The 19,947-nt window shown below is 41.7% G+C and overlaps 1 protein-coding gene across 1 annotated transcript in view; it reads left to right on the top strand.

Annotated features, from left to right (window-relative positions):
• RAB38 (RAB38, member RAS oncogene family) overlaps nt 1-19,947 on the top strand; it is a 66,330-nt gene that overhangs the window by 6,972 nt on the left and 39,411 nt on the right. The window contains exon 2 of the mRNA XM_086383388.1: nt 18,460-18,740. Coding sequence (XP_086239514.1) covers nt 18,460-18,740 — 281 coding nt within the window. The remainder of the gene's footprint in view (nt 1-18,459; nt 18,741-19,947) is intronic.

The raw sequence follows: 19,947 nt of genomic DNA, 5'->3' as shown, positions 1-19,947 counted from the left end.
ATCACAGACACATGGGCATTAGGCCTGTGGGATACGTTCTCTAATCTAGGCTTTAGATTAGAGGACTGGTTCTGACAGGTGGGCACAGAGCAGCCTGACCAAGGAGCGCTGAAATGCTTGAGAGGAGGGAATGTGGGGAGCAGCTTCTATGTGTGTGTTTGATTTTTTCAGCAAATGTGTCTATTAAATGCCTGCTGCTTCCCTGGTGGCTCAGACAGTGAAGAATCTGCCTGCAATGTAGGAGACCTGGGTTCCATCCCTGGGTCAGGAAGATCCCCTGGAGAAGGGAATGGCAACCCGCTCCAGTATTCTTGCCTGGAGAATTCCATGGACAGAGGAGCCTGGCGGGCTACACTCCATGGGGTCGCATAGAGTCAGACATGACTGAGCGACTAATATACACACACACACACATCTGTTAGGCACTGTACTGGTTGGGGAAACAAGAATAAAGACTTGAACAAGACCTTAACAAGTTGATGGTTTAGTGGGCATGATAGCGTGAAAGCAAATACACTGTAATGGTGAGTAAATTGTGTTGGTAAACGTGACTCTGAAATTCTCTGGTGATACAGAAGGGGTCCTGTCCACACCACATCCTCCATTCTCTGAGATTAAGCCTGATCAGACTAAACAAAGCCTCTGGCTAGGGTGATTTCCTGAGCTCTTTCCTAGCACCAGTGACTCCCCGGGAGGGACTTCCATGCCACACACCTTGAGACAAAAGTTCATCCTCTGGCCCTTTTTAATTCTGTCTCCTCCTGAGGAGCTCATGCATTCCTGTGGCTTTAAACTCTGTACTGGTGACTCCCAAACTGTGCTTATAACCTTGCCTTCTCATGAGGTTCAGACCTACAATTCCATCTTCCTACTGGACATTGCCTTTATGATATCTCAGATATATTGCAAGATCAATATGTCATAGCCAAGTCGCATAAAAAAGCAAGATTGCTTGTTTTCTCTAGTAATAGAGTAATATATGCTCAATGTAGCAAATGTGGAAAGTACAAAAGAAAACAAAAATACGACACAGCAACAAGGAACATAGACGTTACCGCTCTTAATGAAAGTAGTAAATGATGTCTTTGCAAATCTTAACCAGAACTATCTCTCCACGTCCCGATCTTCACAGTGTAGTGAACTATACTGCTTTTTACCCAGTTACGAAGCCCTGAAACCTCTGCCGTCTTTTCTCCGTCTCTTCTGAGCTGCGCATGCTCTCCATCTCCAGGTCAGATGGTGATTGTGCCTCTCCGGCAACTGCCCTAAACCAGGGGCAGCTCTGTTATCCCCTGTCCTGCTGTCCTAACTCCCTGGCTAGTTCTAGTCTCCTCCTCCTCCAGTTCTTATGTGGACTAAGGTCAAGTTTATCTTCCCAGAATATCGCTTTGGTGGTTCTTCATTGCCTACAGATTATAAACATCATGGTGAAAGAAATGAAAGTCCTTGGGATGAGATGATTGGACAGATGATGACTAGAAAGAGGACAGATTCTAAATTTTAGAGCTGTTGAGGGAGAAGTTCGTGGGGTCCAAGATGTTCAGAAGTACGTGGAGTCCTTGAGGCCTGACCTGGTGCAAAGGAAACCCGGGATCTGTCTCACTGTGGACTTTTCAGAACACAGTTACTCTCATTGAGGGTCAAAATGATACTTAAGATTTTTTTTTAATGTGTTTAACTTAAAAAGTCATTTTACAACATGAGAATTTGAGAAGTGTAAGATCCTGCCTGGGAAAATGTGTTCATTCATTTGATAAGCACAGGGTTTTTAGGAGGGGATGAAACAGGCATTGGTATGGAATCTGATATTCCACAGGGGACATGAAGTTATTTAAATATAATCATGCAGATGATTACTGACTGTTTTGATAAACCTCTGAAGGAGAAATGTCAGGTGCTAAAGAAAGTCAAATCATGGGCCCTGCCATCGCCATGGTGTGGAGGAGAGGGCTGTGGCTAGGAGGAGGTGGAGAGAGGCAGCAGCAGCAGACAAATTATGAAAGGATGCATTTGCTCTGCCAGTGGTTAAGAGGGGTCGTTCTGTACATTTATCCATTTATCAGAGAAAATCTTTGCAGTTAAAACAGCACCATGATTCTGGCAAATAGGTCATTTTATTTCCAGTTTTATAAGCGAGGAGACTGAGCCAAGGGTAAGTAGAACGTGGTGCCTGGTACGCTGTAGTTGCTCAGTAAAAGTGGGTTTGGTGTTCAATGGCCAGTGGGTTGATACTACGGTCATTGCGCAACTGAAACATTTTGAGGAGAGTTGTCTTGTGGAATGTTTAGACTTGATTGCTCCCTCTTCTGAGAATTAACGTTGGAAAACCCTGCAAAGCTTTCAACGCATTGAGAGTCTTTTTAACAGTGTATTCTCTTTGCTTCTGGAATGGACCTTCCCAGATGGATATGGTGGTCCTGCTGCTCCTTGGGTGGAAATAGGTTTATTCTGTGAAGGGAAGAGCCTCATCTTCTACGGGGGTGTATTAGAGCAGTCTCCATCAACCTGACAAGGTCAAGTCTGAGACTCTAGCCTGGGATTCCAAATTATTGAGTTCCACTAACTTTTTCCAGTTGTTTGAGAGCTTGCTTGAGAAGTTATATGGTCTTAAATTACTCTCTGAAAATATGTCAGAGTTTAAACTTCACCATTCCCCACTCCCTTTAGCTTTCTATTCTCAGGTATTAATCCTGTCCTATCTTTTCTATCTTAGAAAATAGCTCTCTCTTATCCCTCCTTTCAGTAGACATGTCTTCCTCACAACTCGTCTGAACTACTGCAGCATTGCACTAAAGCTCATCCCTTCCTCAAGCTTTCCCGCCCATCAGCTTGCAATCCACAGAGGTGAAGCTCCTTAAGGCAGCGTCTGTCTCCAGTCAGGTGTTCTCCAGTGTGGCAGCCTTCAGTGGATACTCATCACTCTCAGAGTGAGAGACTAAGCATTTTAGCATGAAGTTCAAGGCCTTTCTTGATCTGGTCATTGTTAGCCATCCTAGTCCCATCTCCTGTACCTGTGATTTTGACCATTCTGGATATCTTACTGTGGCTTCAGTTCAACTACCATCCCCTTTATACTGTGGCTTGTACAGTTGTCTCTGGCTAACTACACTTTCCCCTTTCTTTTCTTAAATAGCTCCTATAGGCCTTTGGTCATCACCCATCTCACTTCCTTCAGGAAGTCTCTTTTGAGTCCAGGTGGCTGAGGAAGATACTGTTTATCTGCTCCCATAATATCCCATGCTTACCCCAGATTAGAAGTCCTCTACCACTGCATTGAGATGCTTTTTCTTCCCAATTATAACCCTAGAACTTGGTTCTAGTCCGTGTTTAGTGAGTTTTATTCAATAAAAAGCTTCAGTCAACTATTTCATCATTGCTCTAAAAATTTCTTCAATAAACAAAAGAAACTTTTTGTTTACAAACAAAAGTTTTTCATGCTTCAAAGACTTGGTAATTTTCTGAACGCTAACAGAAAAAGGCATGCCTTTTAGAATTGATAAATACAGCAATCATTTTTCTTAAGGTGGCATTCCATTCTATTTTTCACCATAAAAACTAGGGAGTGACCTTAAAGAGCATTCTTAAGAACTGTGCTTCTTCATTTAACAAAATCTTCCTAATTCAAAGTGAAACGTCATTCATTTGGAGGTCAAATGACAAAGCTGTATTTTCCTTTTATGATTTTTGGATAGATTAGATGAAGTAATAAAGGTAATTTTGACAGAGTTAAAACCTGTAGGTCATCAAAACAAATCCTGCATTTTACAGTTGAGGAAGCTGTGCTCTGAAAGGGGGTTTCTATTGATTTCTCAGGCTCAGAGAGCTAGTCAGAGGTAGAACTGGAACAAGAATGCTGGCTTCTCTGATTTGTTAGGGATGAGATGTGAGGAATTAAAAAATTCTTTTTAAACACCGGGTGTTTTGGCATTGTCTTAGTCCTGGGGCACAGGAATAAATGAATTTAGTAGGTACTCAGCTTTGAGAGCTTCCCTGGTGGCTCTAAAGCGTCTGCTTGCAATGTGGGAGATCTGGGTGTGATCCCTGAGTCGGGAAGATCCCCTGGAGAAGGAAATGGCAACCCACTCCAGTATTCTTGCCTGGAGAATCCCATGGACAGAGGAGCCTGGTAGGCTACTGTCCATGGGGTCGCAAAGAGTCGGGCACAACTGAGTGACTTCACTTTCAGCTTTGAGAGTTCACAATAAAGCAATAAAGAAGAGAGAATGTTGGTATGGCGTTGAGGTGAACCAAAGACACCCACAGTTTGGATTCAAAAGACATGCCTGGTTTAATTTCCCCAGTGCTCCATTACAGGCTCAATATGTGGCCCCTTGGACTTCCTCTTCCTTATTCACACTCCGTATTTATCGCCTCCGCACCTCTGCTCCTGTTCTTCTTACTAATTCACATGTCCTTCCCTTTATCTCCATATACCCAAAGACCTGCCTGAAAGGGACCTCCTGTACAAAGACTTCCCTAATTCTCTCTTCCAGTGGTAACTTCCTTCCTCCCTTGAATCAACACAGCTCCACTCCCTCCTGTCTTGTCTCCTTTCAGCAACTTATTAGAGTTCTACTGTACCTCTGTAGATATCCTTTCCAGTATTTAGCAGAGCTTGCTGCAATTATTTGTCTCATGATCTAATGAAATGACTGTGGACTTAGCCAAGATGTGGAGAAAGAGAAAGTACCATGGAGGAGAGTGAAGCAAAAGCAGCTTTGGGATGCAAAGGCAAGCGAGTTCAGGAAGAGGGTAGTCAATCATTTCAAATGTCCGGGAGAAATCGGAATTATTACTTTTTGCTCTGAACCATTATGTTTTCTAGTCTGTGTTATCCTGATTCATTATTTAATCTTTCTTCCTCATCAGCCTTGTGTAAATGTGCTCTCTCGGGAAGGACAATGGACAACTTAGCTTCTTGTACACCACCTCAGCCTATTGGAGATCAAGAAATTATCTACTGTGTGAGGGATTCAAACACATTTCAACCTAATTTGTAGGGTGAAGTTTGACAGCAAATGATTTAAATTACTTGTTGACAGGACTGTTTCCCCTGTAATATAACGTGTTATGAATACCACCATTTATTGGGTGTCAGGCATGGTACTGTGCACTTTTTGTGCATCATTTTATTTACTGCTCACAAGGAACTGATCTTATAGGTTCTGTTACTAACCTCATCATAGAGGTCTACGCTTACAAGGGCTAAAAAACAGATAAACACACAAAACTCTTCAAAAGGTGCATAGCAGGTAAGAGATAGTGCTGGGATATGAACTGAGATTTGCCCGGTTACAAAGTAGTAGCTACCTTCTAACTGCTCCATCTACTATTGCCTGTGGGGTAATAGGTAATATGACAGTGTGATAGTTTTCACATATCAAGGATTAAGTTGCATTTTGAAAATGGATAGTATTTATTTTAAAGGAATATTTATTATTATTTTTAACCCTTCTACTTTGGATAGAGCTAAGAATTGAATGAGCTGAATTCTTTGCATATATCATTGCTTAGATCATGTGGTTGGTTTGACTTATTAAGAAATATCTAAATATACTATATTTAGACAGGAAAACCACAGTGCATAAGGGATATAGACTCTAGTTTGAAGAATAAAGATAAGAGTAGCTATGATGCTTGATGGTATTGGAATAAAAATTAAGTCTTTATGGTGGTAGAAGGGGGTGTGTGTGTGTATCTGTGCATTTTAAATTTAATGAAAGAATCCTCTAGACTAGATTTGAGAAGCTACAACAGAGTTTCTCAAACTCCTCAGTTCACAGAACCTTTAGTATCAAAGTACAGATAATTTTTTCATGGTGTCTTTAGGCCAACAGAATATATATTCATCAATTTTTTATTTTTATTATTTTCTGTAATATATATTTTATTGAAGTATAGTTGACTTACAATGTTTCAGGCGCACAGCAAAGTGACTCAGCTATACATATACACATACATTATTTTTGAAGTTATTTTCCATTAAAGCTTGTTATAAGATATTGACTATAGTTTGTTAAGTAATTAGCACCAACAATTTCATAAGTATTATAGTCTAATAATTTAATAGTCCTTTGGGAAAATGGAGGACATAAGTGAAAATGATTTTTATTTCATTTTTAATAGCTATGATTATTTACGATAGGGACATGTATTGCTTTGGGCTATAGAACAGCATCTCAAAACTGAGTCAGAGTGGTCACCACCACCCTCATTTCCTGTTTCTTATTGATTTTCACATGATCTTGCTTTTTATCACACAAACTGCAAAAACGCCAGCTTCAAAGAGATATGAGCACATCAAAGGGAATGTAGCACAATCTAATATTAAAATCGTGACCTGCCTCTAGTTAGTAGTTCCCGAGGTGTCTGATCTTGATCACCACTGCTTGCCTGGGTAATTTAAAATTATCCAGTTGCAACCCTGTGACTTCACTGAGGCCCCCCAGAGCACCTTGGAACACATTTTGGGAATTTTACCTATGAAGGAATCTGTGAATTATTTAAGAGTGAAACCCTTAGAGTCCAGGGTCCCTTGTGAGTTATGAAAGTATCTTTAAAGAAACTGTGGAGAGGCGGTTCTGAACTGGGGACAGATTTTTTTTCGGAGTGGATTTTAAGAGTGAGCAGGAGCTTAGTAGTCATGGAAAGTCAATGAATTGGATTAGAGATCTTGCTTTATTCAGTCCACTCCTCTCCCTGATGGGGCTCCCTCTCTTAAATAAGAAATCATTCATTGTTACTTTATTGTGTAAAGAGTACTTGTGTTACCAGCTCCATTCTGTTTTGCAAGACCATTGTGAGCACAGACTAAGAGCTTCTCAGAGTACATGTACGAGGGAGAGATCATTGTCATTAAGTCACTATGTCCAGCTCTTTGCAACCCCATGGACTGCAGCACGCCAGGCTTGCATGTCCTTCACTATCTCCCAGAGCTTGCTCAAACTCATGTCCATTGAGTCAGTGATGCCATCCAACCATCTCATCCTCTATCATCCCCTTCTCCTCCTGCCCTCAATCTTTCCCAGCATCAGGGTCTTTTCCAGTGAGTTGGCTCTTCCCATCAGGTGGCCAAAGTATTGGAATTTCAACTTCAGCCTCAGTCCTTCCGATGAATATTCAGGGTTGATTTCCTTTAAGATTGACTGGTTTGACCTCCTTGCTGTCCAAGGGACTCTCAGGAGTCTTCTTCAGCACCACAGTTCTAAAGCATCAATAGAGATCAGTATTAGAGGAATTCCACAGCGGGCTTGAGCAGACTACAGTGTAACTGGGGACATGGTCTGCAGTTTGCGGCACGTAGAAAGCGGTGTGGGGCGAGGTCTGATTGGACGGGCGAGCCAGTGGCGCGTTGTCAGCGCTGTCTGATATCGGGGAGGAACGAACTGAGCCTGGGGCCAGGTAGTCAGAAAAAGGTCCAAGGAGGTAGGATTTGGTACAATCTTGAAGAATAGGTAGGATGTAGTCAGGCAGAGTCAGAGATGGTGTATGTTCCTGTGAGGATGGGAAGGCCGTGGAATGGTGAATGAAAGCAAGAGGCAGAACTTAGTGAGCCCGGCAAGGCATAGATTGCTAGATTGCACGCAGCAATCCACAGTTTGAGGATTAGCCTTTGACTTGTAGATCAAGCTGTGAAACCTTAAAAATCCCACAGGAGCCCAAGGGGTAAAGTAAATGAACTCTTTTCTCTACCTGGCAATCACTTGTTCATCTTTCCTAAGGTCTTCTCTGAAAAAATCGGTTCTCACTTCTGGACCACTCACTCTTCTGCTCCCTGTTTCCCTAGGAAATGAAGATAAACCTTCCCCTGAATCCTGGTTCCCATTTTGTTTCTCTGCAAAATTTCATGTACAGCTGGATGGTTGTATAGAAATGAGGCTGAGTGTGTTAAAGAGTATTTTGAGACAAAGAACCAATCATGGGATCCTACATAAGCATGTATAAGAGACTTTAAAAAAGTGGATCAATAGCAATGATTTACTTTAAAATAAAATTATATAAATGTCATTGAATTCCAAATAGTTTGTTATAATTATTTGAATAAAATGGATATAGATACATACATTTAAATTTAAGGCAGTGTTATCTAACAATGTGAAAGTAATAGTATCTTAGCCACCTTTTTTTTTTTTTTTGACTTCAAAATTGAGTGCTTGGCTATGGAAGGCAGTTTGGCAGTTACTTACAAAACTAAATATACCATATAACCCAGCAACTGTGCTCCTTGGTATTTACCCAAAGGAGTTGAAAAATTATGTCCACACAAAAGCTACACACAGATGTTTATAGCAGCTGTATTCCTAACTGCCAAAAGTTGGGAGCCACAGAGATGTCCTTCAATAGGTGAATGGTTGGGGCTCCCCTGGTGGCTGAGCTGTAAAGAATTTGCCTGCCAAATGCAGGAGACTCAGGTTCAATTCCTGAGTCAGGAAGATCCCCTGGAGAAGGAAATGACAACTCACTGTGGTATTCTTGCCTGAGAAATCCCATGGACAGAGGAGCCTGGTGGGCTACAGTCCACAGGGTCACAGAAGAGTCAGATTCGACTGAACACACACACAGTTGAATGGTTAAACCAGATAATGGAATATGATTCAGCATTAAAAAGAAGTGAGCTATGAAGCCATGAGAAGACATGGAGGGAACTGGAATGTATATTACTAAGTGAAAGAAGCCAACTTGAAAAGGCCGTACGGTATGTGATTCCAACTCCATCACATTCTGAGAAAGGCAACGCTATGGAGACAGTGAAGAGAATAGTGGTTGCTAGAGTTGGGGTAGGGAGGGGGTGAAATAACGGAGCAAGAGGATGTTCAGGGCAATGAAAGAACCCTGGATGATCCCGTAATGATGAATACATGTCCTTAAACATTTGTCCAGTGCCGTAGAAAATACAACACTAAAAATTCACCCTAAGGTAAACCGTGGGCTTTGAGGGATTATGATATGTCAGTTTAGAGTCAGCAATTATAACTGTTAGTGTATCACTCTGGTGGGTGATATGGATAACAAGGGAAGCTATACATGTATCGGGGCAGAGAGTATATGGGAAATCTCTGTACATTTCATTCAATTTTTCTGTGAACCTAAAACTGTTTTCAAAAATTTAAGTCTCAATAATGATAAAAAATAAACATAAAAAAGACCAAGTGCTTGGTACTGATCAGCTCAAATGAACTCGACGGAGCAATTCATAAAATATTGACCCCAGATTTCTGCATATTCTGAATTTTCAAGACATTCCATACTTGTATTTATCTTCCAATTTGCAACTGTTGGGAAATTGTTCAAATTGCTTTAAATCTTGTGTGGGTCACATAACATGTGAGCAGCCCAGTCTCCCATTTTGGCACCTGTTCTGGGCAGCAGTAGATTTAATTAAGCAAATTATAGAGTGACAACAGGGCTTTGGATGGTAAATCTAGCGGAGGTGTACAGAAATTAAAATACGAGTAAATCTCCAGTCCTGACCACCTCAGCCCTGGAACTTCAGACTCACATATCCAGCTGCCTACTCACCACATCTGCATAACGGACATCTCAAACCTAACATGTCAAAGTCCTAGTCGACTTCCGTGAAACCTGTGCCTCCCAAAACCTGCTCCATTTCAGCTAATGGTAGCTCCATGCTTTCAGTAATTCAGGTCAAAAGCTTGGTAGTCATGTCTGGATCATCTCATAAGTTATAGTTCACCTATCTTCTCTGTCTCCAAATATATCTGGAAAAAGGCCAGTCTAGACCATCTTCACCACTGCCCCTTTGGTCAGCATCAATATCTCTTGCCTGGACTGTGGTTTCCCCGCTTCCAACCTTGATTCCTGTATGTCATGCCTCAATGCAGCATCCATAGGGGTCCATTTACTTCTATCGGTTCTTGTTTCTCATCTGTGCACACTCTTTCATCCAGAATAGCAGGTAGCCTCAGGATAATGGCCTGAAACTGTCAACAGTCTGGATCCTGTGATCCGCCTGCCTCATTGCACATTCTTCTTCTCCTTGCTCAGCTCTCACCAGCCAACAGTCTCCCTGTGTTTTCCACATGCGTGGCAGACACTTCTGAGCCTCAGCATCTTTGTACTTGCCACTCCTCCTGTCTGAAGCCCTCTTCTCCTAAGCGTCCTAATGTCTTGCTCCTTTACTTCTTTTTGATCTTTACTCAAATGATACCTTCTCACTGAGCCTTCCTTATCCATCTTGCTTTACTTTACCCTGGCCTCTTATGGCTCAGCTGGTTAAGAATCCACCTGCAATGCAGGAGACCTGGGTTCAATCCCCGGGTTGGGAAGATCCCCTGGAGAAGGGAAAGGTTACCCACTACACTATTCTGGCCGGGAGAATTCCATGGACTGTATAGTCTACAGGGTTGCAAAGAGTCAGACATGACGGAGCAACTTTCACTAGCATACTCATTTCTCATTTGCTGCTTTTTTCATTTATTTAATATTTGTTTGGCTGCATTGGGTGGGTCTTAGTTGCAGAGTGCAGGCTCAGTGGCTGTGGCACGTGGGCTTAGGTGACCTGCGGCATGTGGGATCTTAGTTCCCGGACCAGGGGTGGAACCCACGTATGTCCTCTGCATTGCAAGGTGAATTTTTAACCGCTGGACCACCAGGAAGTCCCTGCTTTTCTCCATAGCACTTTTCACCAGATAATGTAATATTATATGTATCTTACTGTTTTTGTTTACTGTGGATCTCTTTTTACTAGAATGTAAACTTCATGAGGGCTTCCCTGGTGGCTCAGTGGTAAAGAACCCACCTGCCAGGAAGGCAACAATTTTTAATGTTTTTTTTTTTCCCCCTTAGTTGCTGATTTTTTTTCATTGCATGTTTCTAGTGCCTGGAAATTCACTGGCATTCAGAATTTTTTGTTAGATGGATGAAAGTAAAGTGGTAGGACATAACTTAAATAAAGTGATTTCAGTGGGAGTGGAAAGAAAGTGATAATTGTCGGGGACATGACAGACGATGATTCTTAAAGACTTGGTAAACCTGAAAGTAATCACTGGGAGGGAGTGAAGAGTCAGGGGTTATCTGTTCACTCAGCAAGGAGATCTTATTGACCACCTACTAGGTGCCCAGGTCAGTGTTTGTCATGGGGCTGCAGAAACTTGGCTCTGGCCGGGGGGGAAAGAGGCTGGCAATTTTGTAGGGGATAATTACCCAAGGTTAATTCTAGAATAGAAGCCTAAGTGACTTGGAAAAACAGTGATTGATTGACACTTTTCTGTCACTGGTTTGGTGGAACAAAGAAGTGAGGAGAGATGATGAAAAAGTTCCAGAACCACTGCCAGAGAGTCAGATGGGCTCTTGGAAAGTGATGAGAACCATGCTCTCCAGCAATAGCCTGACTCTGATCCTTGTCGGGGGGGGGGTCTCCCTGAGCCTTCAAAACCTGCTTATATCACAGGAAATTCAGTGGCCATTTACTCTTCGTAGCAACTGGATGTTTTTTTTCTCCTTTCTCCAGATCCTTGTTCAAAGTTCATGGTTACTTTTGGTTTTATCTACCTGCTTTTCATACCATTTCTCTCTAGAAATTAAGAGCGTACCTTGGTATGGTATACTTTTAACCCTACTGATCTTGCCATGACCTCCAAAATTTATATTTGGAATAAATTGATTCCAAGAGATTATTTCTTAAGATGAGAATTACTGTGAAAGCACAACATTCCAGTCTGAAATTCACTGCAAGGATATGCACATAACCCTGTTGTAATAATGTTAATTTTCTCCATCAATGAACATCTATTGATTATTTACTGAAAACAAGAGGAGACTATAGAGTAAGTGTATTAGTAGGTGGCACTGGCTCATGAAAACAAGATAATGCTGTATTTTAGAGGAAGGAAGAATTTTAATTTCAGTTTATTTCTACCACAATACTCGGAGCTCTTACTGTATCCAAACATTAGAGGAATAAACTTCAGATTTACGGTGTAAAATGTGACCAGCCTGCTCTCCAGGTTTTTGCAATGCCAAGTTGGAGACAGAAGCATGAAGATGCAGCATGGTAAGTGTGAATGGAACAGGATAAAGAAAATGCTGTGGGGTCGTGAAAAAGGGAGCCAGGGTTCCGGCTGGCAGGTTCTGTGAGGTTTCAGGGCACAGAGATAGGATACACAGGATGTAATTGAAGGTGAGAGGGGACATGTGGAAGGAATTCAGACTTTGGGAACAGAGCTGCAAGAAAAAAAGGCCAGGAAAGCCAGAGAGTAGTGAAGGATGTGTTCTGGGAAGGACAGGTCACCCAGTGTGGCTTGGCTGTGGAGCACTCGGAAGGAAGGGACGGGAGAAAGAGCTTGGAAGGGTGGTTGGAGACAGTCTTCCAATGTGTAGTTTCATTTGAGTGTCTTTTTTTAAAGCGTGGAAGAATCATTGAAGGGCTACAATGGCAGAGAATAGTGGTAATATTTGTATTTTGAAAGTGATTCTAATAGAAATAGAAGTTTTAAAACTTCAGCTAGAGAGGGCTTAAAAAAAAAAACAAAAAAAGAGTTTCCTAGGCCCCACACAAAAGCAGTACAATAAGAATCTCTGAGGAGGATGCCCTGGGGACGGGTGTTCTGTAAACATTTTGGGTAATTTCTTCTGTCCCCCCAGCCCTACTGAGATATGTGTTAGTCGCTCAGTCGTGTCCAACTCTTTGTGACCCTATGGACTGTAACCCTCCAGGCTCCTCTGTCCATGGAATTTTCCAGGCAAGAATACCGGAGCGGGTAGTTATTGCCTTTTCCAGGGGATCTTCCCTACCTAGGGATCGAATCAAGTCCCTTGCACTGCAGGCAGTTTCTTTACCCTCTGAGCCACCAGGGAAGCCTCTATTGAGATATAAGGTTACTCAGTTTGTGTAAGTTTAAGGTGTACAACGTGATAATTTCATATATGTGTATACTGTGAAATCATTCCCACAGTGAGGTGAATAACATCTCCATCACCTCACATAGGAACTCCCAGGTGGCTCAGTAGATAAAGAATCTGCCTGCAATGCAGGAGATGCTGGAGTTTGATTCCTGGTTCAGGAAGATCCCCTGGAGGAGAGCATGGCAACCCACTCCAGAATCCTTGCCTAGAGAATCCCATGGATGGAGGAGCCGGTCAGGCTGCAGTCCATAGGTCGCAAAGAGTCGGACATGACTGAAACGACAGAACACACACCTCACCTGATGACCTTCTTGTGTTTGCTGAGAACATTTGAGACTTACTCTTTTAGCAACTTTCCATTATGTAATACAGTATTGCTGACTACAGTCACTGTGCTGTGCCTGAGATCTCCAGAATTTATTCATCTTATAACTGGAAATTCATACCTTTAACCAACATCTCCCCAGTTCTCTCATCCCCTAGCCCCTGACAACCACCATTTTATTCTTTGTTTTTATGAATTTTTGGCTGTTACGGAGTTTTTAGTTTCTTCCTATTAGTGAGATCAAATGGTATTTTTCTTCCTCTGTCTGACTTATTTCTCTAACATAATACTAATGTTGTTGCAAAAGATAGGATTTCCTTCTTTTTTACGACTAATATTCTGTTGTACATGTATATAGTTGGTCCTCTGTATCTGCAAATTCCACATCCACAGATTATAAAGGACAGAGTGCATTTTATAAGGGACCTGGGCACCCGTGGATTTTCATATGTTTAGTGGGTCCTGGAACCAATGTTCTGCGTGTACTGAGGTTTGACCAACCACATTTTCTTTGTTCATTGCTCTGTCAATGGACATGAGAGTGCCTGTTCAAGGCAGTGATTTCATTTCCTTTATCTATACCCATTAGGTGATTTCTTGTGCTGCCAGAACAGCAACTGTCTGAAGACCTGTGTTAGTTATATTTATATTTATTGTAAGGGGAAATGGAGGTGATGAAAACTGAGATGCCAAGAACCTCAGGAGCTTTCAGGGGTCCAGATGAGGGCTTGAACTGGAGCAGAGAGACTGCTGATGGAGCAGAGGGGCAAAGTCAAGAGCCCCTTTTGAACTAGAAGTGTTGGTGGGATGTGGGAGACCCTTTGTGTGTGGGGATGAGAAAGGAGCTGGAAGATGACTTTAGGGACCACTCTGGTGGTGGTGTGGATGGTGTTTCTGGGAGCCACCACAGGGAGAACAGGAGGAGTAGGAAGCAGATAACCAGATGTCTTCATATGGGGGAGGCTGATCAAAGGGGGTTGGCCAGAGGCAATAATGAACTCAATTTAGGTGTGTAATTCAGTTCCTTGTTTACCAATGAGGTAACTGAGACACTGAATGATGACGTGACTAGTTTGAGGTCACACAGCTAGTTGGTTATTAGAAAATCCTCTTGTTTTTATACCTGTCTAGAAGATTCACTGCTTGGTTATGCTGAGAGCATCCAGATAGTACTAGTAAATAATTACCAAGTGAAAAATATTATTAGATATATACTATAGTGGTGTTGCTGGTGTATGTTTTTAGCTGAATCCATGACAGCAAACTGGCCATTGCAGGCCGTTGGAAGAGAGAACCAGGTCTTGATTTCATGGTGTTATCATGGGGCTTTGTGCATATGTGCTAAGTCTCTTCAGTCGTGTCTCACTCTGTGTGATCCTATGGACTGTAGCTGCCAGGCTCCTCTGTCCATGGGATTCTCCAGGCAAGAATACTGGAGTGAGTTGCCATGCCTTCCTCCAGGGGATCTTCCTGACCCAGGGATCGAACGCGCATCTGTTACATCTCCTGCATTGGCAGGCAGGTTCTTTACCACTAGCACCACCTGGGAAGGCCAACATAGAGCTGCTGCTGCTGCTGCTAAGTCGCTTCAGTCGTGTCCGACTCTGTGCGACCCCATAGACAGCAGCCCACCAGGCTCCCCCATCCCTGGGATTCTCCAGGCAAGGACACTGGAGTGGGTTGCCATTTCCTTCTCCAATGCATGAAAGTGAAAAGTCAAAATGAAGTCACTCAGTCGTGTCCGACTCTTTGCAACCCACCAGGCTCCTCCATCCATGGGATTTTCCAGGCAAGAGTACAGGAGTGGGGTGCCATCACCTTCTCCGGAACATAAAGCTAGGAGACATGAAAACAGCAAGCGTACTTAGAGATTGGCCAGAACAACTTGATTTTACAGATAAGAAAACTGAGTCTCAGGGAGAGAAATATAGTTGTATAAGGCTGCACAGGTAACGGACACGACTGAAGTGACTTAGCAGCAGCAGCAACAGCACAGGTAACAAGGGATTAAGATGAAGCCTCCCCCTGCCCCCACCCCACTCCCTCCGGCCACCTTCTGACCCTTCAACTTAGTGATTTCTGTGGGAGGTCATCCGAACTATTACCGCAGCCATTGTACTAACCTTTGTGATTCGGCTGATTGCTTTATCATTTAATATCCCTTTAGACGGAAAACTGAATCATGAGCCATGTCCACATGGCTATGGAGTATGTGTTTAGGTTCGACAAGAAATGGGGACCTACATGGAAAACCAACTTATTTTCAATCTGGGCCTCCAGTATGACACTCTTGGTTTAGAAGTTCTGTATCTACAGCACAAAGCACCGAACCTGGACCATATTGTCTAGTCAATAAATGTGGGTCAAATGTGTGATTTGACCCCAGTGGCGTTTTTTTTTTTTTTTTTAATTATAGTCTTTGTTTAAAAAGTAAATCACCTGTGATGGATTCCTCAGGTCTCTACTGGGTCCACATGTAGGCACTCACTAAGCGTCACATGGTTCTCATTCTTTTCTTAAGAAACAGCAGAGAGGGCTGTCAGCTGACGAAGGCAGGATAAAATGAGTGCCGGAAAGCTCTTGGTCTGAATGTGACCTCTTGCTGGAATGCCAAAAATACGAACTTGCCAAGTTTCCTGGCCCAGTGACCTCCATATACAAAGGTCTTTTCTTTCTAGAAACAAACCTTTTTCTTCTGGTTTCTGATCTGACACACATACCCTCACAAACTCAAACACACACACACACAGAATCCCTACGAAAGTGGAAGTCTATGCGGTCTATGTAGTATATCTCTTTTTTTTCTTCCTGTATAGACCCTTTGCCATATATTTGAAATGTAAAATCTTTCTTCCTAAAGGCTGCCTTACTGTACTATGAAAACCCTGGACAAGCAGATTATTGAATAACCCATGACTTTGCCCTTCATCTGATTATTTCTCTGAAAGGGATCATAAGACATCCTGAAAAAGCCCAGAGGCCTTCAGAGTTCCGAATGATCACAGAGGACCTTTTTCCCTTGTCTTCCTGAAATGTCATGGCCACCCTGATCAGTATCAAAGGAAATCACTGTATGCATAAGGATCTAAAACAACAAAAAACGGAAATAAAAGAAATTTAGAACTCATTTTGGAAAAATGAAAGTTCATCTGTGGGCTTTGGGTCATATGAGGAGTATTATACCACTCTTTCATTGACTAGATGACTGTGAGGAATTTTTTTTAAATGCTGGTATAACCCAAGTAAGGAATATTTTAGGACAGTCATGTGGCTCTGACAAAGTGCTCTTCTTTCCAGTGATATGTGCCTGAGAACACAGGCTCACACACTAGGTGAGGAAGCCTTGACCTTCATGTGTTTTCATTAAGTGCTTATGGATCAGTTCCTCTTAAAATCCACAGTGCTAATGCCAGTGTGAACATGACCTACAAAAGAATTTGGTAACTTGAATTAAAACTCACCATGACAAAACCTTGAACTCAAATGTTAAGTGTCCTTAGAAGTATATTGACCTACAGATACATGCCAGTTTCAGCATTTTTTTTAAAAAAGAAGTTGGCTTATTCAATACACACTTTGTTTTAATTTCTGAAACTTTATAAAACTCTGAACATGAAGAAGTTCCCAAATCACAATAAAATAACTCTGCCTGGTCATACACTTCTGGAGTTTGGGGTTCAGAAAACATAAACCCAGTCTTCAGTATCTCCCATCTTCAGCAATTACTTGTGGACAGAGTTAAAAGCAATAGGATTTTTTTCATATTTGTTGATCAGCTCAAATTCTTGTGATGTTCTTTCATAAACTCTGGTCTAGAACTGATTTCACTACCATTGTCATATTGTCTTTTATAATTTTTAACATGCTGGAGAAAGGGAGAGAAAGCTCAAGTACTAGCTAGTTGCTAGGGACTGTGCTGGGTACTTTATATACATCAGTTCATTTCATCCATGTAACAGCCCTGTGAGGTACATATTATTACTTTTGCAGATGGGGAAGGCTAAACTTATTGTGTTTAAGAAACTTGCTAATATTCATTTAGAAAATTAATAATCAGAGCAAAACTGATTCTGGCTGATTGGTCTAAATAAGACCAATCCATGGTAAAGAATCCAACTGCAATGCAGGAGACCTGGGTTAGATCCCTGGGTTGGAAAGGTCCCCTGGAGAAGGGAAAGGCTACCCACTCCAGTATTCTGGCCTGGAGAATTCCATGGACTGTATAGTCCATGGGATCGCAAAGAGTTGGACATGACTGAGCAACTTTTACAACAACAACAATGTATTTATATGTCAGAAGGCTTTCCTTACCCAATAGATTGCAGACTAGTTAAGGGTATAGGTCATCTAGTTCAGTGTTGTATTCCTAGCATGTAGCTCAGAAACGGGCATCGATGGATAAACATGTGTTCTATTCAGTTGAGTTGGATGGGACACTCCTGGTACATAAACCCAGGGGAGAGAGAGTACAAGACTATGGTTTAGTAACTGAGGGTATTTGTTGTTGGTAAATGACTATGAGCTTTGGATGCAAAAAGCTCAACTTTGGATTGTAACTTCTTAAGCTTGCATCTGTATAATTTGAAGAAGTTACTTAGCCTCTCTTGGTCTCACTTTAAAATGGGAATATTAATTGTACCTTCGTGATTATTTATGAAAATTACATTTCTGATGGTTAGCAAATGTACTATTATCCTTAATAGGAGTTGAATGAGGATGCCTTTGTAACATGCTAATCTAATTAGTACTAATTGTCCCACTAAAATGTAAACTCCATGATGGGAGGTATTTTCATGTTTTAATCATTGTATTCCAAATATTTAGAACACTACTGTCCAATAGAGCATCCTATGATAATGAAAGTATTCTCTATTGGGGTGTCTAATACTGTAGCCACAACCACATGTGGTTATCGAACACTTGAAATGTGACTGTGGAACTGAATTTTAAATTTTATTTCATTTTAATTAAACCAAGGTAGGCATATGTGCTAGGGGTACACTGTATTAGCACAGTCCTGGAGTGTTACACAGTCCAAGGATATTTCAATAATTACTTATTACATGAATGAATCCCCTTGGGATTCAAAACAAACAAACAAACAAACAAACAAGAGCTTCCTGGTTGTGTATTTAGTGCATTTTTTATAGAGAAGCAATGAAACACTTTACGGAGTGATCTGCTCATTCTGGAAGCCTTGTTAGAGTCCAGTATATGATTCAGTTTACAACAGAAGTGAATTTTTGATTTCTGTTTCTTTTTGGTGATAGGTCAAGAAAGATTTGGAAACATGACACGGGTCTATTACCGAGAAGCTATGGGTGCATTTATTGTCTTCGATGTCACCAGGCCAGCTACATTTGAAGCAGTGACAAAGTGGAAGAATGACTTGGACTCAAAGTTAAGTCTCCCTAATGGCAAACCAGTTTCCGTGGTTTTGTTGGCCAACAAATGTGACCAGGGGAAGGATGTGCTACTGAACAACGGCCTCAAGATGGACCAGTTCTGCAAGGAGCATGGTTTCGTGGGATGGTTCGAAACATCAGCAAAGGTAATGTGACGTTAAAGGATAAGCTTATTGTAGGCAGGATTCACAAAGAAAATGGCATATCATCATCATCATTATTACCATAATGATAGTATATGTTTGTTTAGCGATTTGTAGTTCTCAAACTGCTTTAATCTCGTTCTTATTTCAAGGGGATGGGTGCAACTGTGACCCACAATTTAAGGTGTTTGTGGCTAAGGCAGCAAAGCAACCTGTATGTGATCACACTGACAGTATTCAATAACTGTGTTCATGTATGGAGTGCTTATGATATGCCAGTGGGATTTTTGTGTGTTTTCTCATTTAGGCCTCACAATAGCCCTGGTAGGTAAGAATGATTTTAGTCAATGAAAGAAACAGGCTTCACTTTCAGTGTCAGTGCTTTACTCAAGTATTAGTTGACTCCATCAGCACTTAATATGTTTCACTGTGTATCAGGAACTGTGCTTTGCCCTAGAAATGAAAAGATGGCCAGAGCACAGAACGAGCACATTGGGAATGTTGGAATAGTGGGCTGAGAGAATGGGTGGCAAATACGCCTGTAAGGAACATAGTGTGGCTTGGCACTGCTCACCGTCCTGGTGGCAGCGAGTAGCAGGAAGTGTGGGCAGAGTCAGGGCCGGAAGACGCAGAATCCAGTGTGAGCTGGTGAGAGGCTTAACCTCCCCTCTGTGCTCCACGCTGTTATCTAATGTATCAGGGGCACAATTTTTACTCTGCTCCCTTTGTCTCTGTGTCTCAGTATCAGAGAGAAAAATAGTTTCATCATACATTTTGAAAAAAATTTAAAAAATCATAAATTAAAAGTAAATGGTTTAATATATTTTTCTGATATTTTCTATGTGCATATATATATATATATGTTTTGCATTACTAAGATTGCATTCTGCATAGTTGTAAATCATAATTTTTCCACTTATTTATTTGTGGAATACACATATGTATACTTGTGGAGCACAGGCACTGTGCTAATTGTTTGGGATTCATCTTTGAGTAAGATAGGCATTGTCTCTGCTCTGAGGGAAGTTAACACCTAGGCCTTGCTGTGAACCTTTGAGTGCGTGGTTTGGAAATACAGCTTGAATGGACATCATTTAAGTAGGCTTAAAGAAAGAAAGAAAGAGAAGTCATTCAATTGTGTCCGACTCTTTGCGACCCCATGGACTATAGCCCACCGGGTTCCTCCGTCCATGGGATTTTCCAGGCAAGA

This window comes from Bos grunniens, chromosome 29 (assembly GCF_055505025.1).
Source record: "Bos grunniens cultivar Pamir isolate PY7600 chromosome 29, Bosgru_T2T1.0, whole genome shotgun sequence".
Classification (NCBI taxonomy): domain Eukaryota; kingdom Metazoa; phylum Chordata; class Mammalia; order Artiodactyla; family Bovidae; genus Bos; species Bos grunniens.
This window is presented reverse-complemented; position numbering and strand designations above follow the sequence as displayed.